At 36.6% G+C, this 18,457-nt stretch overlaps 1 protein-coding gene across 2 annotated transcripts in view; it reads left to right on the top strand.

The window, feature by feature from the left end:
- The window catches only part of RYK (receptor like tyrosine kinase), a 92,310-nt gene that overhangs the window by 27,210 nt on the left and 46,643 nt on the right, over positions 1-18,457 (top strand). For both annotated transcript variants that reach the window (XM_079100482.1, XM_079100483.1), the window contains exons 2-4: positions 3,818-3,939; positions 16,275-16,374; positions 18,319-18,453. In XM_079100482.1, coding sequence (XP_078956608.1) covers positions 3,818-3,939; positions 16,275-16,374; positions 18,319-18,453 — 357 coding nt within the window. The remainder of the gene's footprint in view (positions 1-3,817; positions 3,940-16,274; positions 16,375-18,318; positions 18,454-18,457) is intronic.

Raw genomic sequence — 18,457 nt, 5'->3', positions numbered from 1 at the left:
GTCCCCCCCAAAAAAATCCCATGTTCAAAAAAATGACAAATTCTCCCTGGTTGGAGAATTTAGCATTCTAATAAGTTCACTCTAGGTCAGGAACAAGAAAGGCTGGGCAACTTTAGCTGGTTTTGTGGTTTTTTGTGAAGGGTCTTACCTGAATCAAAAGAACAACTTGGAAGGTTAACCAGTGGTTAAAATGGTAGTAGCTCTTTCCTTAGTAAATGCAGTAGATTTCCACTAAAAGTAACTGATTAATAGCTAACAAATTCCCTAATTGGTTTTAGTAGTAAAGTAGTTTAGTAAATTCCATTGTAATTTCTGTACACTTAAATGTGTCATCTGTGAATAATGACAATTTTACTTTATCTTTTATGCTTTTAATTTTTTTTTTATTCTTAATTTTTTGCTGTATAGAATATTGAACCCAGGGGCACTTTACCACTGAACTACATACCCAGCCCTTTTTAACATCTTTATTTTTAGACTGGGTCTTGCTAAGTTGCATAGGTTGGCCTTGAACTTGTGATCCTCCTGCCTCAGCCACCCAAGTTCTGGTAGTATATCCCTGGACTACCACACCTGGCTTGTTTTTATTATTTAGCTTTTTGTGGTATGGGACTGAATCCAGGGCCTCACACATACTATGAAGTAAATGGTCTACCACTGAGCTCTGTCCCTGTCTCCATCCTTATGCTTTTTTATGTCTTGACATTGGCAGGGATCCCCAGTACAAGATTGAATAGAGGTGGTATAAGTGAACATCCTTGGTTTGTTCATGAATTAAGGAATAAAGATTTTATAATTCCCCATTGAGCATGGTAGCTGCGTTTCATAAATGCTCTTTACCACACTGAGAAAGTTTCTGTCTATTCTTGTTTGCCAACAGTTTTTATTATCATTATGGCTTTGAATTTGAGCTGCCCTTAAGTTTTTGTCTTTTCTGTTAATAGAGTAAATTATTTTTTTGAAAGGTTACCCTTTCCATATGTATTTGGTCATGATATATTATCCTTTTTATATACTGCTGTATTAAATTTGCTGATGTTTTGTGGAGAATATTTGAGTCTATGCTCATGAGGAAAATTGGTCTGTAGTTTTCTTTTCTCAAATTTTAATTAGGTTTTAGTATCAGTGTGATGCTGGACTTATAAAGTGAGTCAGGAAATGTTCTCTTCTGATGAATTATGTAAGATTGGTGTTTTATCTTCCTTTGTCCTGTGTGTGAGAGAATTTACTGATGAAGTCATCTAGGCCTGGAGCTTTCTCTATGGCTAAAGGTTTTTAAATGTTTGGCAGTTTTAATTTTTTGTTTTAGTAAGTGGTGTTTCAAAGATTTTTCTGTTTCATTTGAATTGTTAAATTTATTGTCATAAAGTTGTTCATGATATTCTTTTAACATCTGTAAGATTTGTAGTAAGGTTCCTTTTTCATTTCTTGCAGTCTTGCAAAAAGGCTTAACATTAATCTTTTCAAGTAATCATCATTTGATTTCATCCTTATCTTGTAATTAATGTTTTTATTATGGTATTTGATCAAAGAGGGTAGCTTAGTGTCATTTTTGGTTAAGAATTGTGTGTGTGTGTTCAAATCATGGGTCCCTACTACATTTTTATCTGTTTTGATCTTATTTGATTTCTGAGAGGATGATAGTTTGCAGTGGTGATTTTGGATTTGTCTGTTTCTTCTGTTTTTTCTGATCAGTTTTTTAAAAAAATATTTTTCTTAGTTGGACACAATGCCTTTATTTATTAATTTTTGTGTGGTGCTGAGGATCAAACCCAGTGCCCCACTCGTGCCAGGCACACGATCTACCACTGAGCTACAACTCCAGCCCCTCCGATCAGTTTTTGCTTTCTTTATTTGAAGTTCTTTTGTTAGTTGTACCACAGTATCTTCAGAAGATTTTATTAATGTGAAATCTTACTTATTACAATTTTTATATTAGCTGATGAATTAATCACATTAAATCTTTGTACCTTGAGTGTTAATATATGGGATGTCACTACTGTCCCATATGATTATTATTTTTCTTTTTATTTACCTGGTATATATTTCTAAATTTTGTTCTAGGCATAGCTCTTGTAAAAAGCATATATCTAGATTACAGGCTATATCACACTTAAATTCAAATTTATTGAGACTGCTGTTTTCTTTGTATCCAGCTTTCTTGTTCCATTTCCTTTCTACTTTATTGCCACCTCCTTTCCCCTCACTTTCTTCCTCTTCCCACTTCTCCAGTGCCTCCAGTGCCACCAGTGCCTTGCCAAGGAGTTTGCAAGCAATTCTTATCCTGCCAGCAGGAGTGTCTTTTGCATAAGTTCTCCAACTTACTGTCAGTGCATTTGGTACCCTCCATAGGCTAGAGGGTCAGCAAGTGCAGTAGTTTGCCCCTGCGTAAGCCTCAAATTTCATTTCTAAATTAATGGCTTATTAAATTCAGTTCAGAATTGAGGAATTCATTTTACAGACACATGCCTGAGGCAGAGTTATTGGCTTCCATATCTAATATGCTTAGAAGTTGTAAGGTTTCCATCTTGACCTCTCTGCCTACCAGAAGTTTTCAGGCTCAGTGAATGTGAAATTTAAATTTTAGTTTGTCTTATGCCTTTTGCTCTCTAACATGTTGGTCACTTATGCTACACATTACTAGAGGAATATTGTGATAGAAATGTAACAGTAAATAAATTCATTAGAAGGTTACTGTCTGCCTTTGTTCTTTCAGTTCTTTGTGTTATTATGGACAAAGCCTCTGTATGATTCTTCACCTCCTGCCAGTACTTCGTTCTCCCTTTTTGCAGACAATGAAGTGGGCTCAAGTTCACTGCCTTGGTAGCAGCAGTTTTTAGCTAGAATTTAGTGCTATTGTTTTTTTTTTTCCTATTAATTATTTTTGGGGGGGTTACCTTGTATCTTTTCATAATGACTTGATTTTTCCACTCAAGGTAATGATTCTTTTTCTTTAAAATTTTGTTAAAATTGCATCAATTTTAAGGAAAAATATTAGATATACGTAGATAAAGGGGTATGGCAGAATTGGAAAATGTGAAATGCATCAGAGGTTGCATGTGGCTGTGATTGAGAAGTGTAGAATAAGTGAAATTCAGGAGTCGCTTCTGTAGAATTTTCAGTCTTCAGTCATTTGTATCTATGCTGCTGTTCTAATTCCTTGTTTCACAAGTTCTGACCAAGTATTTATTGAGTGTGTGCTTTGTGTGAACATCTGTGTCCTGAGGATAGGAGAAGTGTGGTGTTCTGCATTGTAGTCTAGGTAGTGAGAAGGCCATGAACCTGAGACTCACCAGGTGTGCTTGGTAAACTGAGGTAAATGCTATGAAGTGCTAAGGATGATGTTCATTTGGAGGAAGCATAGTTCATCTCTTACTGAGCTTGAGGCCTGGGCTCACCTTTATGTTTTTTTTTAGGGGACAGTCTCTTTTCTATTTTCAATTTCTCTAAATTTGCATCAACTTTTTGAGAGAAAAGGTATTTCTTTGTATTTGTTACTCTGAGAAATACTGTATCTAGAAGGAAGAGTGTCACCTTGGGCCTCAGAAGACAGAACGGCTACCAGAGTTCTGGTCCTGGCACACCTGTTTTTAGCTGAAAATTACTTTTTTTTTGTTCTGATTTCTTCATTTTTGTAAATGATAATAAAATCCAGAGTCTATGTTCCTTCTTTGTAAGGCAGCACATCTATGAGCTGTTTGTGATGTACATTTGTACATCAGTATCATCTTCATGCCATTATTAGTATTCTAAATACTGAGGGGTCTGTTTTTGAAGATGTTGAAGTGTTTAATTACTTTTCTCTATTTTTTTCTAGGTCTTGATGCAGAACTTTATTATGTGAGAAATGACCTTATTAGTCACTACGCTCTCTCCTTTAACCTGTTAGTACCCAGTGAGACAAATTTCCTGCACTTCACTTGGCACGCGAAGTCCAAGGTAAGAGCATGGTCACAGATGTTGTAAACAGGGTCACCCAGGCCCCAGAGTAGTGGGCTGTCATTTCTATAAAAGGGTTAGTGGGTAGGTACTGGGTCTTCTCAGATTTATAGTATAAATCTAGAGCCTATTCCTCTAAAATCTGTCAAATCCTTTACAGTGAAGGAGGCCATTGTTAGGTGATTATCACATGACAGATGTTTCCATCCTTTCAGTCTTTTCAAATGGGATCTGCAGAGGCCCAGGAGACTGAGGCAGAAGGATCACTAGTTCAAAACTAGTCTCAGCAAGTTAGCAAGGCCCTAAGCAACTCAGTGAGACCCTGTTTCTAAGTAAAATATTTTTAAAAAGAGCTGGGGATGTTGCTCAGTGGTTAAGTGCCCATGGGTTCAATCCCCAGTACCAAAAAAATAAAAAGAAAAAAAAAGATAACAAGGTATGGCAGATACAGCCCATCCCTTTGTATTATGGTGAGGCTGTTTACCAACAGGGGCTAAAACCCAAATACTTAAGAATCTCTTGCCTGGCTCACTTATTTCTGAATTCTTCCAGTGTAATAATTTATAAGTCATAATTTATGGTTTGGTGTAAGTTTTTCAGGGTCCCTCTTGTTCTCTCCTTTTAAGTAAAAAAAAAAAATAAAGATTTATGATATGTCTATTGTTCAGTGTTTACCCCCACCTAGTAATAGTATTTCTTGGCATCTTTCCATTTCTCTGCTTTACTCACTTTCTTTATTGATTTCATAATATGATATTGAATGGATAGGTGATGTGTCATCATTTGTTAAGTGCACCATTTTGTTTATTTAGTTTTTTGTTTTGTTTTGTTTTTTATGTGGTGCTGGGGATTAAACCCAATGCCTCACACGTGCTAGGCAGTCACTCTACCACTGAGCTACAACCCTAGCCTAGGAAAGTGGGCTAAACACATTTTTAAGTATTGTTATTTAACATTGTGTGAACTTATTTTTTGGATAATTTAATTTTCATGTAATTTCAAGCATAAATCCTTGATGGAACATTGATTTTTAGTGGCATTTTACTATTTAAAATAATGCTTCTCTTTTTTGTTACTTTCACTTCATTTGCTGGGCAGAAGCTAATGTAAAGGGATGGTGAAAACAAATTCATCTTTTGTTGATGTTTCTACCTTTGCTATTTAATTTTTTAAAAATTTTCTATCTTTGCCATTAATGAATATAGAAACAAAAATGTATGTATGTCTTTAAATACATTAAGAACATCTTTGTCAGAAAGCACTCTATGGCATTGTATCTGGATAAGTAAATTATCACTAAGAAGTGAAATGGCTGGTCCAAGAGTGTCCATGTTTACATTTTGATATGTATCGCAGAAGTGTTTCTCACTTTCCTCTCCCAAGATTGTACCAGTGAGTAAACCTTCCTTACAAAGTTGAGTGAAGGTACTATTATTTTCTGTTCGCTGCCAACCACTAGGGATTTTAAATATATTTGTTTGCCAGATTAGTAAGGGATTATATATACATATATTCATATTATTATTATATAACTCACACATGTATTACAGAAATATTATACAAACACATGCATAAAAATGTAGCTTCAGGAGTGACATGATTATAGTTGAGTTGTCTTGAATCTTGGGTGCAGCCTGTGTATCTTGCTGTTGGGAGCATCCTTCAGAATATCCAGATGTGGGAGCACTCTGCACAGTAGAGAGATTACTTTAGGGTGAAAGCTGCAAAAAGTAGAAAAGTCATGTGAAACAATTAAGAACAATTAGTTCATGGAAAGCTGGGTATGTGAAGTGCCAAAATAAATGGTATAGATAATTTGGAAAGGTTTAGTATCCAAAGACATTGAACCTACATATGTCAGTTTCAATATTTGGGCACCTAAACTCGTAAAGGAAACTGGGCTAAACACATTTTTAAGTATTGTTATTTAACATTGTGTGAACTTATTTTTTGGATAACTTAATTTTCATATAATTTCAAGCATAAAGAAAAGTTATAAAAAATAGTACAGAGAACTATTATAACCCTTAACCTAAATTTACCAATTGTTTCTGATTTTTTCCATTTGTGTACACATTGCTCTCTTTCTCTCAAACACACACACACACATACACACACTTCCCTTAAACTCTTTGAAGGTGAGTTGCAAACATTGTCCCTTTACTATTAAACGTATCAGTAATTTCTAAGAACAATAACATTCTTTACATAATCAAAGTGTAGTTATCAAAATCAGAAAATGTAAGTTATAATACTGTTACCTAATCAATGGTAATGACATTTTGTAGGTAATAATGTTATTTATCATTATTTTTTCACTAGTTGATGTCTTTTTAGTTTCTTATTAATCTGTAACAGTTCTGTGGCCTTTCTTTGTGTTTTTTGACCTTGACATTTTTGCAACATACAAGCCAGTTATTTTTTAAAATGCTCCTCAATTTGAATTTTCTGAGATTTTTCTCTTGATGAGATTTGGGAATGTTTCTTTTGCAGTAATACTGTAAGGCGTGAGAAGTGCACTTGATATCAGTTTACTTGATATCAGCATCTATTTACACATGTGGGTCAAAGCCTAGAAGGGATCCTTGCTGGTTTTTGTTAACTCTGAATACTTGCATAACCAGGTTTCTCCACAGTAAGGTGTGTCTCTTTATAATTAATAAGTAATTTGTGGGAAGATAATTTGAAAAGTAATTCCTTATTACTTTTTCCTACTAGTTTTTCCTCTGTGTAGAACTAGGTTTCCCTTTTGACAGTGCTGAGAGGGTGCATCGCCTCTTACTGGGTAGATCAGATCTACACTGGATAGCCATCTGGTGGGGTGTTGAAGAAGGAATTTAAACATTTGTGGAGTGGCTGGTCTTGAATTTTAAGATCCCTTGCAACTCTGAGACCCAGTGCTTCTGTGACACATCTTTCAGGTAGAGAAGCTTCTTACTTTCTCCAAAACTGGATAGTAATTCTTTGCTGCTCTTCTTACTTTTGATGTTGACAGTTATAAAAACAAAAAGTATATTTCAAAATAGTGAAAGATGTAGTAGCTGATTCTTTTCAAGCTATGTCCGCTGACCTTGAGCAGATTGAAAATATTTCACTCAAAAAAAGCATGCTGATACGTCATGAGAGTGTTTGCTGGGCAGGCGTGTAGGTTATAATTTATGAATAAAAAAAGCAATGTAGGAAGGGGCAGTTAGATTTGAACAGAATGAAGCCTTCTGTTACTCATTCCTCTTTCTAAATGTATATACACTGGTTGTTTTTATTTGAAGTGAGTTTCAGTGCTGTGATGTTGCTGGTAGTGGGTGCTTGGGTCTTAGAGGTCTGTCACAGGAGGAAGTTAGAGTGGAAGGTAGAATGGGGGTCTCTGATGAATGCATATGGCTTGGTACATTTTGAGTCAGGAGGAGCCATGGTATAGCTTCTTCCATATTGTTTATTTTGCTTTGTGGAGCACTATTTTTAAAGTCCATCCTTGGCAGACATCAAATGCCATCATTAGCTGCTGCTAGCGTGATATTCCTGGTAAGGCACAAGTTCCCTGACTTGTTGTGGAGCCATCAGCATCTATTTACACATGTGGGTCAAAGCCTAGAAGGGATCCTTGTCTCCTTCTATACATTCTAAATCTAGGTGGTTCTCTTTTATAATAACATCATTTTTTGTGGTGCTGGGGATCAAAAATGGGGCATTGTGGATGTTGGGCAAGGGCTAGATCACTGAGCTACATCTCTAGCCCTTTTAATTACATCTTAAATTTCTACCTCTCTTGAAACCTACTGCTTTATCCTTAATTTTGGTCTTCATTATTTCCTAGATATGAACAGTATTCTTTTTTTTTTTCCTTTTTTTTAATTGTAAACAAATGGGATACATCTTGTTTCTCTGTTTGTACATGAAGTAGAGGCATACCGTATGTGTAATCATACATTTACATAGGGTAATGGTGTTTGATTCATTGTTTTTTCCCTTTCTCCACACCCCTCCCACCCTTCTTTTCCCTCTATATAGTCCCTCCTTCCTCCCTTCTTGTCTCCCTCCCACCCCCCATTACATGTCATCATCTGCTTATCACTCGTCCTTTGGTTTTTTGAGATTGACTTATCTCACTTAGCATGATATTCTTCAATTTCATCCATTTGCCTGCAAAATGCCATAATTTTATTATTCTTTATAGCTGAGTAATATTCCATTGTATATATGTATATATATATATGTGTGTGTGTGTGTGTGTGTGTATATATATATATATATATCTCACAATTTCTTTATCCATTCATCAATTGAGGGGCATCTAGGTTGGTTCTACAGTCTGGCTATTGTGAATTGAGCAGTATGAACATTGATGTGGCTGTATCTCTGTAGTATGCTGATTTTAAGTCCTTTGGGTATAGGCCAAGGAGGGGGATAGCTGGGTCAAATGGTAGGTCCATTCCAAGTTTTCTAAGGAATCTCCACACTGCTTTCCAGAGAGGCTGCATTAATTTGCATCCCCACCAGCAATGTATGAGTGTACCTTTTTCCCACATCCTCTCCAACACCTATTATTGCTTGTATTCTTGATAATCGCCATTTTAATTGGGGTGAGATGGAATCTTAGGGTAGTTTTGATTTGCATTTCTCTTATTACTAAAGATGGTGAACATTTTTTCATATATTTGTTGATTGCTTGTAGATCTTCTTCTGTGAAGCGTCTGTTCACATCCTTAGCCCATTTGTCGATTGGGTTATTTGTATTCTTTGTGTAGAGTTTTTTGAGTTCTTTATATATTCTGGAAATTAGTGCTCTATCTGAAGTATGAGTGGTAAAGATATTCTCCCACTCTTTAAGCTCTCTCTTCGCATTCCTGATAGTTTCCTTTGCTCAGAGAAAACTATTTAGTTTGAATCTATTCCAGTTATTGATTCTTGCTTTTATGTCTTGTGCTATGGGAGTCCTGTTAAGGAAGTCTGATCCTAAGCCAACAAGTTGAAGATTTGGACCTACTTTTTCTTCTATAAGATGCTGGGACTCTGGTCTGATTTCAAGGTCCTTGATCCATTGTGAGTTGAGTTTTGTGCAGGGTGAGAGATAGGGGTTTAGTTTCATTCTGTTGCATATGGATTTCCAGTTTTCCCAGCACCATTTGTTGAAGACGCTATCTTTTCTGCATTGCATATTTTTGGCACCTTTGTCTAGTATGAGAAAATTGTTTTATTTATTTGGGTTTGTGTCCGTGTCCTCTCTTCTGTACCATTGATCTTCCTTTCTATTTTGGTGCCAATACCATGCTGTTTTTGTTACTATTGCTTTGTAGTATAGTTGAAGTTCTGGTATTGCGGATACACCTCTTTCATTCTTCCTGCTAAGGATTGCTTTAGCTATTCTGGGTTTCTTGTTCTTCCAGATGAATTTCATGATTGCTTGTTCTATTTCTGTGAGGTACATCATTGTAATTTTAATTGAAATTGCATTGAATCTGTATAGCACTTTTGGTAGTATGGCCATTTTGACAATATTAATTCTGCCTATCCAAGAACATGGGAAATGTTTCCATCTTCTAAGGTCTTCCTTAATTTCTTTCTTCAGTGTTTTGTAGTTTTCATTGTAGAGATCTTTTACCTCTTTGGTTAGATTGATACCCAAGTATTTTATTTTTTTTGAGGCTATTGCAAATGGAGTTGTTTTCCTCATTTCCCTTTCAGCTGTTTCATCGCTTGCATATAAAAATGCTGTAGATTTATGCGTGTTGATTTTATAGCCTGCTATTTTGCTGAATTCATCGATGAGGTCTAGAAGTTTTCTGGAGGAGGTTTTTGGATCCTCTAAATATAGAATCATGTCATCCACAAATAGTGACAGCTTAAGTTCCTCTTTTCCTACTCATATCCCTTTAATTTCTTTAGTCTGCCTAATTGCTGTGGCTAGAGTTTCGAGGACAGTGTTGAATAGAAGTGGTGAAAGAGGACATCCCTGTCTTGTTCCCGTTTTTAAAGGGAGTGGTTTCAGTTTTTCTCCATTAAGAATGATGTTGGCCATGGGCTTAGCATAAATAGCCATTACAATGTTCAGGTATGTTCTACTATCCCTAATTTTTCTAGTGTTTTGAGCATGAAGGGTGTTGTATTTTGTCGAACGCTTTTTCTGCGTCAATTGAAATAACCATATGATTCTTATCCTTAAGTCTATTGACATGATGGATTATGTGTATTGATTTACGGATGTTAAACCATCCTTGCATTCCAGGGATGAACCCCACTTGATCGTGGTGCACAATTTTCTTAATATGTTTTTGGATATGGTTTGCCAATATTTTGTTAAGGATCTTTGCATCTATATTCATCAAGGATATTGGTCTAAAATTTTCTTTCCTTGATGCGTCTTTTCCTCATTTGGGTATGAGGGTGATGATATTAGCTTCATAGAATAAGTTTGGTAGGGTACCCTCCTTTTCTATTTCCTGGGATATTTTGAGAAGTATTGGAATGAGTTCTTCTTTAAAGGTCTTGTAGAACTCGGCTGAGAATCTGTCTGGTCCTGGGCTTTTCTTGGATGGTAGGTTTTTAATGGCTTCTTCTATTTCATTGCTTGATATTGATCTGTTTAAATTATATATGTCCTCCTGGTTCAGTTTGGGAGGAGCGTATGTCTCTAGAAATTTGTCAACGTCTTTGGTAGTTTCTATTTTGTTGGAATACAGATTTTCAAAGTAGCTTCTCATTATGTTCTGTATCTCAGTGGTGTCTGTCGTGATATTTCCTTTTTCATCACGAATTTTAGAAATTTGAGTTTTCTCTCTCCTTCTCTTTGTTAGTGTGGCTAAGGGTTTGTCTATTTTGTTTACTTTCTCAAAGAACCAACTTTTTGTTTTGTCAATTTTTTGAATAGTTTCTTTTGTTTCAATTTCATTGATTTCAGCTCTGATTTTAATTATTTCCTGTCTTCTACTACTTTTGCTGTTATTCTGTTCTTCTTTTTCTAGGGCTTTGAGCTGTAATAATGTTAAGTCATTTAGTTGTTGACTTTTCATTCTTTTCTGGAATGTGCTCCATGCAATGAATTTTCCTCTTAGTACCATTTTCATAGTGTCCCAGAGATTTTGATATGTTGTATCGTCATTCTCATTGACCTCTAAGAATTTTTTTTATCTCCTTCCTGATGTTTTCTGTTATCCACGTTTCATTCAATAGCATATTATTTAGTCTCCAGGTGTTGGAGTAATTTCTGTTTTTTATTTTGTCATTGATTTCTACTCTCAGTCCATTATGACCTGATAGAACACAAGGCAGTATCTCTATTTTTTTGCATTTCCTAAGGGCTGCTTTGTGGCATAACATATGGTCTGTTTTTGAGAAGGTTCCATGTGCTGCTGAGAAGAGAGTGAATCTGCTCGTTGATGGATGGAATATTCTATAAATGTCTATTAAGTCTAGGTTATTGATTGTGTTATTGAGTTCTATGGTTTCTTTGTTCGATTTTTGTTTGGAAGATCTATCTACTGGTGACAGCGGTGCGTTAAAGTCACCCAGAATTACTATGTTGTGGTCTATGTGATTCCTGAAATTGAGAAGTATTTGTTTGATGTACAGGGATGCACCATTGTTTGGGGCATAAATATTTACTATCGTTATGTCTTCCTGGTTTATGGTTCCCTTAAGCAGTATGAAATGTCCTTCTTTATCCCTTCTGACTAACTTTGGCTTGAAGTCCACTTTATCTGATATAAGGATGGAAATCCCTGTTTTTTTTACTGAGTCCATGTGCGTGGTAGGTTTTTTCCCATCCTTTCACCTTTAGTCTGTGGATGTCTTTTTCTGTGTAATGAGTCTCTTGCAGGCAGCATATTGTTGGGTCTTTCTTTCTAATCCATTCTGCCAGTCTATGTCTTTTGATTGATGAGTTTAGGTCATTAACGTTCAGAGTTATTATTGAGATATGATTTGTATACTCGGTCATTTGGCTTATTTTTGATTTTTAAGTTGGCTTGGTTTCTCCTTTGAGTGCTTTTTCTCTAAGGTAGTTCCTCCCTTTGCTGACCTCCATTGTTGTTTTTCATTTCCTCCTCATGGAATATTTTGTTGAGAACATTCTGTAGTGCAGGCTTTCTATTTGTAAATTCTTTTAGCTTTTGTTTATCATGGAAGGATGTTATTTCATCTTCAAATCTGAAGGTTAGTTTTGCTGGGTATAGGATTCTTGGTTGGCAACCATGTTCTTTCAGAGCTTGAAATATGTTGTTCCAGGCCCTTCTAGGTTTTAGAGTCTGGGTTGAGAAGTCTGCTGCTATCCGTATTGGTCTCCCCCTATATGTAATCTGATGCTTTTCTCTCACGGCCTTCAAAATCCTATCTTTATTTTGAATGTTAGGCATTTTCATTATAATGTGCCTTGGTGTGGATCTGTTGTGATTTTGTGCATTTGGTGTTCTGTAAGCCTCTTGTTTTTGATTTTCCATTACATTCTTCAGGATTGGGAAATTTTCTGATATTATTTCATTGAATAGGTTGTTCATTCCTTTGGTTTGTATCTTTGTGCCTTCCTCAATCCCAATAATTGTTAAATTTGCTTTTTTCATGATGTCCCGTAGTTCTTGGAGATTCTGTTCATGATTTCTTAGCATCTTCTCTGTTTGGGCAACTTTATTTTCAAGATTCAATATTTTGTCTTCATTGTCTGAGGTTCTGTCTTCCAAGTGGTCTAGTCTTTTGGTGATGCTTTCCATTGAATTTTTTATTTGGTTTATTGTTTCCTTCATTTCAAGGATTTCTGTTTGGTTTTTTTTTTTTTTTTTTTTAGAATCTCTGTTTGTTGAAATGATCTTTTGCTTCCTGCAGGTGCTCTTTCAGCTTATTGGTATTATCATTCATTGCCTGCATTTGCTCTCTTATCTCATCCTTTGCTTCGCGAATCATCTTAATCATGTATAATCTGAAGTCCCTTTCTGACATTTCTTCTAACATACTGTCATTGGATTCTATTACTATAGAATCTAGATTTGTTTGGATCATTTTCTTCCCTTGTTTTTTCATGTTGTTCATGTATCTTCCCCTCTAGCAGTGCAGATCTGGGGTATTGTCGATTTTCCCCTATAGCTTTATAGTGGCCCTATAGGTTTCCAAAACCTTTTCTTTAAGGGGAGATCAGTATTAGCAGAGCCCAATTCAGACACTATGCAATCTTAGTCCAAATAGCCCCTGTGAGGACAGTAACAAAATTATCATAATAAACAGAATGAGTTCAAATATTATCTTCAGTAAAACAAACAGATTTGCAATAAGGTCTGCAGTTTCTAATGGAGGACAAAGAGGATGCAGAGGGATGTAGAATGTGGCTGTTAATGGGATAAGAAAAGAATATACAGAAGTTCTATATAATAGAAAGGGTGAGAGTGTAATCAAAAGAAATTGGATGTTAGCATGCAAAAAAGGGAGAAAGAGACTCTGAGGGAACAGGTAAACAAAATGAAAAGAGAGCAAGAAAAGTAAAGAAATAAAAACTTAAATATTTTCAATAAGGAGAAAAAAGAAAATCTACTGTATAGCAGCCATATACTAATGAAATCTCCCATTGTTCAGCAGCCTGATGCAAGAGAGGTACCTAACAATGAGCTTCAAGCCTCCAGTAGACGTCGCAGGATGGGATTTGCCCCACCTAAAGATTGGAGCTATGGCTTCCAGGATTATCCAGGATGGCTGCTCTGGCTTTGAAATGTGTTGGCAAATGGGGAGCTGCAGCTCAGGGTGTGGCCGTGGTCAGCTGGAGGTCCTGGAGGAGGGATGCGGTTGGTGAGGCAGGGGTCCTGGAGGTCGGGTGTGTTTGGCCTGGTTGTGGGATCCTGGACACTGGGTGCAATCAGTTGGTCTGGGGTCTCAGTGATAGGGCGCAGTCAGTTGGTCTGGGGGTCCTGGCACCAGGGAGCAGTCAGTCAATGTGAGGGCCCCAGAGGCAGGGAGTAATCGGTCGGGCTGAGGGATCCTGGAGTCGGGGCTCAGTCAGTCCAGCCAGGGTCCTTTGGGGCCTGGCTGTTGTCTCAAAGTGGTGGCAGCTGCGTGTAATCAAACCTGCAGGTATTGTAACAGTGAACTTCCAGGCAACAGCAGGCAACTGGTGCTCCACTGGTGATCGGCGATCAGTTTGCTGACTGTTGTTGGACAATCGGGAGGTGAACCTTGTGCGTTGGGTGATGGATATGTGTAAGGCAGGCGATGGACAGGCGAGAGGCAGGCAAATGGCAGATGATAGACGCCTGACAGTGAGCAGTGTGCACTCAAAAAAGGTGTCAATATGTTGGCAGACTGCAGGTTATCACAGCAGACAAATGGGGTAAACAGCAGGGGATCAATAAGCAGCAAAAACTGCCTCACCAAGAAACAGATATCCTATGCTTGAAACTGGAGTTACGGAGTGACAAGGAATGCAGCCTCCCTCTAGTCCGCCATCTTGGCTTTCCTAAGTTTTGTTTTTTAAAAATATAAATTAAATTTATTTTTAATTGATATATTTTTATATCAATATAAAAGGGTTGTACATATTTATAGCATACTATGTGATGTTTCAGTATTTGTACACATTGTGTAATGTTTAAATTGGGGTAAACATATCTATCTCCTCAAACATTTATCATTTGTTCATGGTAAAAACATTCAAATTTTTTCCTTCTTCCTTTTTTATGTGTACATAGCACATTATTGTTATCTGTAGTTACCCCCTATGCAGTAGCACTCCAGAAGTTTTTACTTCTTAGTATTTATTGATTCCCCTCGCTGCCCACCCAGCCTCCATTAATGACCATTCTGCTCTGAAAGTCTATGAGATTGACTTTTTAAAATTCCACATGCAGTACTTGTCTTTCTGTGCCTGACTTATTTCATTTAACATGATTTCCTGTTCATGTTGTTGCAAATCACAGTTTATTCTTTTTAAAAAATTTTTATGATTGAATAATACTGCATTATGTATATATACCACATTTTCTCTATACATTTATCAGTTAATGGAACATCTAGGTTGTTTCCCAGTGAATATGAGAATACAAATGTCTTTTTGTTAAGAATGATTTCTTGCGTTTCTTTTTTCCCCACTCTTTGCCCATCCCACTTCTTTATAGCTCTGCCAATCACAGCCCTTCACCAAAACCACCCAGTGACCACTGAATGAGAGAAGGGTACTATACTTACAAAGATCCAAAGACAGGACAAAGAGTAACATGAACTATAAGACCTCATTGAAGATCTTAAAGGTTGGAGCAGTTCTGAATTTCAGCTATTGCTTTGCAGTTTGAGCTGCTTCTCCCATGAATTCTGTATAGCAATAGGGCTATATTTATTGTTGCTGGTTGGTTCTGTTAAGCCAGGCTGTTGCCAGGTTTGATAGTTATTGTATTCCAAGGATGTCATATTGGTCCCTTCTGGATTCTAAATCACTTCAGAAATAGATCTGGTGGTTAGGTGGGGGATCCAAACATAAACTTTCTGAGTGGTTGTGTTAGTTAGCTTTCAGTTACTGTAACAAAATATCTGAGATAATAAACTTATAAAGAAAAAAAGGTTTATTTTGGCTCACATTTTTAGAGGTTCTGGTCCTTGATAGATGGCCATGTTGCTTTAGCTCCCTGATAGCACATGATGGAGGGACCTTGTGGTACAACAGTTGCTTACTTCAAGGCCAGTAAGCAAAGAGGAAGAGGAAAGAGCCAGGATCCCACAATCCTTTCTCTGGGAAAGCCGTCAGTAATCTATAGATCTTTTACTAGTCTCCACCCGCTAAAGGTTCCACCACCTCCTAGTAGTGCTACCCTGGGAACCAGACCTTTAAAACAACATGTAAACTACAGCAGTGTTGAAAGCTGAACTAGAGAATATGGCTTAGATATTCCATGAGAATGTCATGCCTTGGAATCTCTTTGTTAGGTGTGTTCAGATGAGACCTCTGTCCACTAGGCACATGGAGGTCTTCAGAGCTTGACTTGTATCAACTAGACAAGGTGCTAAAAAATAGTTATGATCTATAAATTATGTCTCCCCTTCTTGGTCCTTTATATCTTGCTCTTCAGTGGTTCTCTGTTGATTACTATATCGTCTTCAGAAGAATTTCTGATTCCTAGATTGTAGGTTTTAGGGGAAAGGGTTTTAGGGTGGTACTGTTCTGGACATCAGACAGAGGTGACTGATTGGGTTGAATTTTTATCTAATTGAAAATTCCCAGGACTCCTTCTGACCATTTAGGTTTTTTTGATAGTTGGATTCTTTGTGCATATGAAAGGCTAATGCATTGATTAATAAGCTAATTAATGAAATCAAGCTATTAATGTCCTTTCTGTTGTCATAGATCCAGTTTGTTTATTTCTTTTCATTTATAGGTTGAGTATAAGCTGGGATTCCAAGTAGACAATTTTGTGGCTATGGACATGCCCCAGGTCAACATTTCTGCTCAAGGGGAAGTTCCACGCACTTTATCAGGTCAGTGAATCTCAAGGCTGCTTAGCATACTATATTCAGATGTGTCGGCATCCCCCAAAGGACAGGGGTTTACTGATGTGTACTGTATCTTAGTTTGATAAATGTAGCATGTATAAGTACTTTGAAAGTAAATTTTGTAAGTTCTGTTTTTTTCACTGTGTTCTTAAATTGTTCCCTCTTTTCCATCCTTCTTAGTGCTGTCTGTACTCAGATTTTCCTTTTTATTTTCCTGCATTATTGGGATTGACCTTCACGTGTCTTCCCTCACTCGTCTTTGCTTAATGCCCACATCTCTCACTGTGACCTGGATGTTCATTACATACTCACCTCTGATCACATAGCATCAAGCCCTCAATGCCACCTGCTCCCATCAAACAAATACATTCCAGACTCCCCAGCTTGTGTCCTGGATTCTTTATCCTCTGCCCCTGCCTGCCGTACTTGCCCAGGCATTCCAGCATTTACAGACTACCTTCTGTCCTCATAGCCAAGCCTTGAACCATTGTTTCCTTTTTTTTTCCCCCTCCTGCTTATGAACTCATATTCATCCTCCTACTTCTGTAAGACTCAAAATCTGCACTGTTCTTTTCCTGCCTCCTTCTCTCTTACAGTTGAGTTTTTCTTCTGTTCTTCCTCGCCATAGAACCTTACATGTAATTGGTCTTGAACTGATTACATTATCTGACAATTCCCTAGGTGCCTAGCATAACAGCTGGCACAGGATACGCTCAGTACATATCTGAATGAATAAAAAAAAATCTTACTCATACCAATGAAACTTTGTTTGAGCTAACTTTTTAGAAAGACTCTTGAAGATGTGAGGTTTTAAGGAAATGGATATATTTAAAAATTGGAAGTATGGGCCACAGCAGTATTGTGAATCTTTTTCTGGCCATCATACTATTGTTAATGACATGCGTTAATCTAAGCACAGGAAGGCTGGTTAACTTTTATAGGTCTGTAAAGAAATTGCAAAATGCCTGATCTCTGGTAAATTCTTACAGATGGAAGAAGGATATATTCTAAATTTTTAGAAAAAAGTACTTAAGCTGAAAGATTGAAAAAAAGAAAAAAAGATATACTAAAGTCACTTATCCCATTGTTAGAATTATTGATTAAAGCTAGAGCTCAGGATGTAGATCAGTGGTAGAGTACTTGCCTGTCATGCCTGAGGCCCTGAGTTGAATCCCCAGCACAGGTGTTGGGGAGCAATTGCTGTTTAGAAAAGTGATCTTTTTAATTCACAGTTGAGAATTTATCAGATTTCTTTATAGGTTTATATTTGATGTTTTCATTAAGAGGAGTACATAATTGCTTTATTTTTACTGTATGATTTTTGTTGTTTCTGTTGATGTGACTGATAAACTCAGCAGGGTTTGCCTTAGGATTCTATCGTTTTTGTGTATTCAAATAACAGAATTTGTACTTCAATGTGATATACTAAAAATCATGAGCTAGGGCAGTAGTGCACACCTGTAATCCTAGTGGCTTGGGAGGCTGAGACAGTAGGATCACAAGTTCCAGGCCAGCCTCAGCAAATTAACAAGACCCTAAGCAACTTAATGAGAACCTGTCTCAAAATATAAAATAAAAAGGAATAGGGATGTAGCTCAGTGGTTAAGTGCCCCTGGGTTCAATCTCTAGTACCAAAAAAACAAAACAAAACAAAACAAAAAACCACCTCTTCTATGAACAAAAGTTAAAAATAATTATTTCTTCATTTGTGTCTTGGTTTGTTCTTCAGTGTTAACTTCTTTTTATAATGAATGAAATAATGCCTTCGAAGTGTGGTGTCTGAAGATGTATTTTCTGAAAACTTTTGTTTAATTTATTTAAAAATGTGTTATTTTTTGTTTTGTTACAGCAAAAATTCAACAATTCTAGATTGATTTTCTTTCTTATTTTTCTTAAAGTTAAAATGGTTTCTTTTATTTCTTTAAACAGTGTTTCGGGTCGAGCTTTCCTGCACTGGCAAAGTAGATTCTGAAGTTATGATACTAATGCAACTCAACTTGACAGTAAATTCTTCAAAAAATTTTACAGTCTTAAATTTTAAACGAAGGAAAATGTGCTACAAAAGTAA

The sequence above is a fragment of the Sciurus vulgaris genome (assembly GCF_902686455.1).
Source record: "Sciurus vulgaris genome assembly, chromosome: 10".
NCBI classification, from domain to species: domain Eukaryota; kingdom Metazoa; phylum Chordata; class Mammalia; order Rodentia; family Sciuridae; genus Sciurus; species Sciurus vulgaris.
The sequence above is the reverse complement of the archived record's forward strand: the minus strand, read 5'-3'. Positions and strand labels throughout refer to the sequence as shown.